The 6057-nt window shown below is 20.7% G+C and overlaps 4 protein-coding genes across 6 annotated transcripts in view; 2 read left to right on the top strand and 2 right to left on the bottom strand.

Annotated features, from left to right (window-relative positions):
- Window positions 1–1687, top strand: part of LOC102676930 (enoyl-CoA delta isomerase 3, peroxisomal-like) — a 4555-nt gene extending 2868 nt beyond the window's left edge. The window contains exon 6 of the mRNA XM_031513175.1: window positions 1637–1687. Within this exon, the coding sequence (XP_031369035.1) occupies window positions 1637–1672 (36 nt within the window). The 3' untranslated portion in view covers window positions 1673–1687. The remainder of the gene's footprint in view (window positions 1–1636) is intronic.
- Window positions 1–2455, bottom strand: part of LOC102679670 (DNA repair and recombination protein RAD54B-like) — a 4096-nt gene extending 1641 nt beyond the window's left edge. Inside the window, exons 1-6 of one of the 2 annotated variants that reach the window (XM_031513171.1) lie at window positions 2150–2455; window positions 1943–2042; window positions 1773–1865; window positions 1574–1703; window positions 910–1475; window positions 31–763 (exon numbers count right to left, since the gene is read on the bottom strand). In XM_031513171.1, coding sequence (XP_031369031.1) covers window positions 31–763; window positions 910–1475; window positions 1574–1703; window positions 1773–1865; window positions 1943–2042; window positions 2150–2439 — 1912 coding nt within the window. In that variant the 5' untranslated portion in view covers window positions 2440–2455. The remainder of the gene's footprint in view (window positions 1–30; window positions 764–909; window positions 1476–1573; window positions 1704–1772; window positions 1866–1942; window positions 2043–2149) is intronic. The other variant, XM_031513172.1, reaches the window with a different exon arrangement.
- Window positions 2456–2844: 389 nt separating this feature from the next.
- LOC116186323 (bladder cancer-associated protein) lies at window positions 2845–3767 on the top strand. The gene is made up of 2 exons (XM_031513177.1): window positions 2845–3019; window positions 3100–3767. The coding sequence occupies exon 2, from the start codon at window positions 3160–3162 to the stop codon at window positions 3400–3402; it is 243 nt and encodes an 80-aa protein (XP_031369037.1). The 5' UTR covers window positions 2845–3019; window positions 3100–3159; the 3' UTR covers window positions 3403–3767.
- Window positions 3768–4845: 1078 nt separating this feature from the next.
- LOC102677170 (40S ribosomal protein S10-like) overlaps window positions 4846–6057 on the bottom strand; it is a 1564-nt gene continuing 352 nt past the window's right edge. Inside the window, exons 1-3 of one of the 2 annotated variants that reach the window (XM_031513176.1) lie at window positions 6047–6051; window positions 5319–5463; window positions 4846–5220 (exon numbers count right to left, since the gene is read on the bottom strand). In XM_031513176.1, the coding sequence (XP_031369036.1) occupies window positions 4885–5220; window positions 5319–5462 (480 nt within the window). In that variant the 5' untranslated portion in view covers window position 5463; window positions 6047–6051 and the 3' untranslated portion in view covers window positions 4846–4884. Of the gene's footprint in view, window positions 5221–5318; window positions 5464–6046; window positions 6052–6057 lie in introns of those variants that run through there. The other variant, XM_006621235.2, reaches the window with a different exon arrangement.

A 6057-nucleotide genomic window follows, 5' to 3' on the forward strand; every position in this document is an offset into this window, starting at 1 on the left:
ATAATTATATATAACATTACATATATTTACTATTATTATCATTTGTTGAATTGAATTGTTCTATAATTTTGGATCTTGTACTATTTGTTGTATTACCATCTAATCTAAGAAATTGTAAACATTCCATATTACAAACTCTTTCTAATAAATCAAGTGTTTGCGTGTAATATGAAATTAATACTAATTTTTCATTAGTTTTTTTTAAATTTCTTATTAATGTTTGTACAATTGAAATCTTTCCATAATATCCTTTTCTTGTAATATTTTTTATAGAAATTTTATTCAAACATAGATCATTTTTTTCATTATAAAATAATTCTGAATGATTACAAATTTTTTTAAGAGCTGTTATTAAAGTTAAATGTGGTATATTATTATTTGGTAATACATTTTTATTAAACCATAAATTTGTGATTTTTGAATACAAATCTTCTTGTTCATCTGATAAACGACAAAATATAACTAATTCATGCTTAGAAGGTAAATATTTATTAATTATTTCTTGTGTACGTCTTAATATAAAACATTTAGTCTTCTCGTGTAATTCATTAGCTCTTTCAGTTCCAAGAGATATAACATGACATGATGCATTAGGACATTGTGATGCAACTATAGGTTTTTCATAATAATTTTTAAATTCAGAACTACTACCCAATATAACAGGATTTACAAAATCAATTAATGCAAAAAATTCTTGCAAATCATTTTGTACAGGAGTTCCAGTTAAAAGTATTCTTTTTTTACAATTCAAATTACTCAAAATCTAGGAAAAAATTTGTAATATATTAAAATCTTATATATCTTAAATATAATTTCATATATCTTATATATTTTTAAATATAACATTTTTTATAATATTAAGCTTTTTTTCTTTTTTTAATTAATAAAACTGAATATTGAAAATAATACCTTTGTTGTTTTTATATCATTATTTTTTAATCGATGACCTTCATCACATATAATTAAATCAAAAGCTATTTGTTCAATTTCTTCTTGATATTTAATAAGCATTTCATAGCTAATAATCATAACTGAATTTCTTATTTGTTTCTTGAAATTATTTGGTTTATTTTTAGCATTTACAACATATGGAGATATTCTATGAAAACCCAACCAATGTTTAAATTCTTTATTCCAATTGTTACACAAACTACTAGGAGTGACTATTAATACATATTTCAATATTGGATATCCATATGGTCCTTTTTTTAATAATGTCCAAATAATTGTAATACATTGTAATGTTTTTCCAAGTCCCATTTCATCAGCCAAAATTGCTCCAAAATAATTAGGTATCTTTAAGCCCATAATACATTCATATAGAAATACAATACCATGACGTTGATGTGGTCTAAGTACATTTACTAAACAAGTATCTACAGATACTTCTTTTTCATTTTGTAACATATTTTTTGTCCAATCCTGTGAAATATTTATAGATGGCATTACAAATGGACTGCATTTCAATTTTATTTCTATAATAAAACATAAAAATTAATATATTTTTTTTTATGATATAAATTCTTTTAATATAAAAAATTTTAAATAATTCTTTTAATACAATACACTATACCTTTATATAAACATTCTAAAGGAAGATATGGTTTAGAAATTGATGTTTTTAATTTCTTTGTAGGTGGTTCTGAAATTTTTTCTGGAATGGATCTATTGAGCATATATTTGGGCAGTACTTTATCAATTATCTATAAATATTTTGATAATTAATTTATATGCATATTATTAATTTATTTATATGTTTCAATTATTTTTACCTCAATTTCTTTATTATCTATGTACATTCTAAAACCTTCTATCAAAAGTTCTGGATTAACTATGGTTTTATGGATAATATTGCCTTCTATATCCTATATTGCAAATATATAACTTTTTTAATAATATTTTCAATAATAAAATATATATATAATTTGTTTAGATACATTACTTTTAAGATTGCATGTTTTCCTATAACTTCCAATGTTCCATCATCATCCCATTTTTTATGTTTTCTCATAGTCTTTTTACCTATTAATACATTAAATATGCTATAAAAAAAAAATAATTATATATATTAATAAATATTATAATATTAATATAATATTAATAAATAAAATTACTAAATAAATAAATTAAATATTCGTAATATACATACACTTTATTTATATCAGTAATAATGGATATATCTTTTTCAATCGTAACTGTATTTTTTTCTTCTTTTTTGATTGAAACATTTTCTTTTTGTACATTTTTCTTACAATTTGAGGAGGATGTAATGGGATTTTTAAATAAATCTAGAATTTTTGTTGTATCTCTAATAAAAATTTGTTGTGAATTTTCCGATAAAGTATTAATATTTTCTAAATTCTTTTTGAAATTAGTACATGTTATTTGTTGATGTTTTGAAGTATTTTTTAAATTTTTGTTTAAATTATTACGATACATATTAGATATTTTATATTTTATTTAAAATTATTATTAAATTATTAAAACGAAAATATAATGCCTATTGTTATATATTAATCACAATTCTAAATATTCAAATAAGTTACACTGTTACTATTCTAATTATACTTATGAACTTTGATAAAATTTTGGTTATTCCCGCGTAAAAGAATAGAAATTTTTAAATTAATACTATGAAGCAAACTTGTCATCTTAATTTGAATTTTAATATAAAGATAAAAAAATAAATAAAAAATTAAATAATATAATAAATAGTAATTTTAATTCTTATAAAAATTATATAAAATAATTATAAGATATTTTTTAAAATAATTTTTTAATTTTCTAAAATAATTTAAAGGTTGTTTTCATGAAACAGTAAGATAAACTGTTACTAGTAAGTATAAGCTGTATATTCCTATTTAATTTGTAAATGTGTGTAATCTCATATTTGGAAAAATTCAGAGTAGAAATATTTGTACTAGCATGTGAGAAGGTACTATTATACATATGTATAATCCAATTGTTTCAATTTTGAAGGACGAGATGTTTCGAGAACATTATAGTGCTTCCATATAAGGTACGAAAAGATTATAGTGCGTGTAAAAAGTGAATTTATAAATAAGCGGAAGAAAAGTAATTTATTTATTTTTTTTTCAGATGTTTTGTTATAGATGAAATAACTAGTTTAAATACATCTTTAAAAACAAGATAAAGAGGATGTATTGCCTACAGTGGTTAATTCCAGTGCTGCTGATACCAAAACCAGTAAATCCAGCACTACTGCAAACGCATGTCATGTTTATGGCTCTTTATCTAATTGGATTCTTCCTAGAACGAAAACCATGTACTGTTTGTAGTTTAGTATTTCTTCTTGCAGTTTTCCTAATTTGTTATAGTGGAATTGGTAATTGTCTCCTTTGGAGTACAAATTGTGATACAGTGAGATGTGACAATAGTTAAGGTTATTAGAATGTTTATTCTTAAATTAAAAAAATGCCTCCACCTTTATTTTTTTTAGAAGGATATGTCTAATTAATTCATTAATAACATAACCTATTCATAGAATTCATATATATTACTTATATATGAATCTTATTAATAATATGCAAATATGATTTTATAATCTTAATTGTAGTTTTTAGGTGTTATACATGGTATATGTATTTATATATGTACATATATACATGAGTATGTACATATATGTATTAATGATATGTATTTATATACACAAAAGAATAAATTTGCTAGGTTACAAAAAGTTTGCATGAAATTAAGGAACTTCCAAATGTAAAATTATAATAGTTTAATATTATAGAATTAAGATACATTTTTTGTACATATATTTATGCTTAATTCCATTAATTTAATTCTATTGTCTAATTATACACTGTGTATAACACTTTTTTTATTTAAAAATGTTAATTTTATTTTGTTATTGTATGTTATTGTATATCTAAAAAATTAACATTTTTATAGTTTATTTAATTTGAATAAATTTCCCAAACCATTTTACAAAAATTATTAAAATTTTTAAATGAATCATTCATTATTTTGTTCATAAATTATTCTAAATAAATAATTAAGCAGAGTATAATTGGTAATTATTGAATGAAAAAATAAAAGTATTTTACATTATCATATGAAAATTATATAAAATTAATTATATAATAATATTTATAAATAATTATGACAAGCGATAGAAACATATATTGCGCTAATACATTAATTCAAAACTTCATTTCAATATGTTGAAGACATTTAGTTGTATATAATTTGCTAATGATAATTTATAATTTTTATGTATTTATTTTATCAAACATAGTATATGGAAAATGAACAAAATATATCATGTCTTATGTTACAAATATCTTTTTTCATTGAATATAGGTATTAGTATTTCATCATATTAAGAGAAAATATGAGATATTGATACAGTAGTCAAAAACAGCTTGAGAAATTTTACATTGAAAATTCAGAAAATTATAAAAGGAAAACTTATGTATTATACAAATATTATATAAATTCCTGTTTCATTTGATGAAATGGTTACAAGTTTTTTAATAAAATTTTTGCATTAGCTCAAATTTGTTTGTAATGTTTCTAGCTATGATTTTTTGTTAAAAATTCGTTTACATAATAGTTGTATTTTATAATTGTATACAAATTACTTGTTTTTTTGCTTCCATTTATAAATTTATGTATTAATAATATAACTATAAAATTTATAATTGAATGTATACTTTTATAATGCAATAAAAGATGTAAAGAATTATTATAATAAATTTGTTCTTTTGATTTTACTTTTCTTGATGTAATTTATTAAATTTATTTAATTATTTTATATATTAAAATTTTTATATATCAAAATTATTATTTAAATAAGGAATTAAAATATTAGACACATATATTATTAAATTTTATTTATTATTTTACATTAAAATATTATTGTGGTTTACCACGTCCAAAACCACCGCGAAATTCAACATCTCCTGTACCAGCACCAACATCAGCTTTTTTATCACCAGGACCTGCTGGACCTCCTGGACCTCGTCTATATCCAGCACGATCTTCTGTAGGTCTAGATGCTTCACTTCTTGCACCTGCTGCAGGTCTTGGCCTTGTTGTTTCTGATCTTGTTTGTCTCTTAAGTGTGGAAGGTACAATTTCAGGAGGTAAATGCAAATATCCACGTAAATATTCAATGCCTTCATTTGTCAAATACCAATAAAAATGCCTCCAAGCAAATTGTTCTTTGACAAATCCTTTAGATTTTAAAGACTAGAAAAATACATAAGAATTTGATTATAATAACATAAGTTAAATAATAAAAAACAAACAATATAAAAATAATCATATATATTCATGTCATATATTACCTGCATAGCCTTAATAACTTGAAGATTAGGAATACATTCTAATTCTGGATGTTTTGGTGCATGATAATCTTTTTTTGCAACCATAACACCTTCTTTAAAAAGATATTCATAAATTGCTACACGATTTTTTTTTGGCATCAACATCCTGAAAATAATAGAAAAAAAATTAAAATCTAATTGTTATTAAAATAATGTAATTTTAATTCATAAATAAAAAATAAAATAAAATAAATATATTTTAAAACAAGATGATTCAATCAAAAAATTAAATACAGATATGATTAGGAACGTATTTTAAATAAGAAGTAAAAAAAATTAAATACAGATATGATTAGGAACGTATTTTAAATAAGAAGTAAAAAAAATTAAAATTTGTTCAAATTATAAGAGAATTCTTTAGATTATACAAATCTTATTATTTAAATTATATAAATGAATATCTTAATTTTTATATTTTATATATCACAAATAATTTTAATATTTTCAAGTTATTATGAAGAAATATTCTTTTCTTATTTTTAATATTAATATTATAAATATTAAAGATATAAATTAATATTAATATAAATAAAAGATATAATAAATAATATAAATATATAAATAAAAGAAAGGCAAACATTCTTTTAAATTAGTTCTAACCTCAATATCGTTTATTATAATATTAACAAAAAAAATACCATTTATATAAAAATTCTTCAATTTGGCAAAAAGTAAGTAATTTAACAAACCTCGTATTTTT

Source organism: Apis dorsata, unplaced genomic scaffold (genome assembly GCF_000469605.1).
Source record: "Apis dorsata unplaced genomic scaffold, Apis dorsata 1.3 scaffold_618, whole genome shotgun sequence".
Lineage (NCBI taxonomy): Eukaryota > Metazoa > Arthropoda > Insecta > Hymenoptera > Apidae > Apis > Apis dorsata.

Excerpts from the sequence above, each read along its gene's own strand:
- LOC116186323 (XM_031513177.1), top strand. The coding sequence starts at position 3,160 with ATGTATTGCCTACAGTGGTTAATTCCAGTGCTGCTGATACCAAAACCA.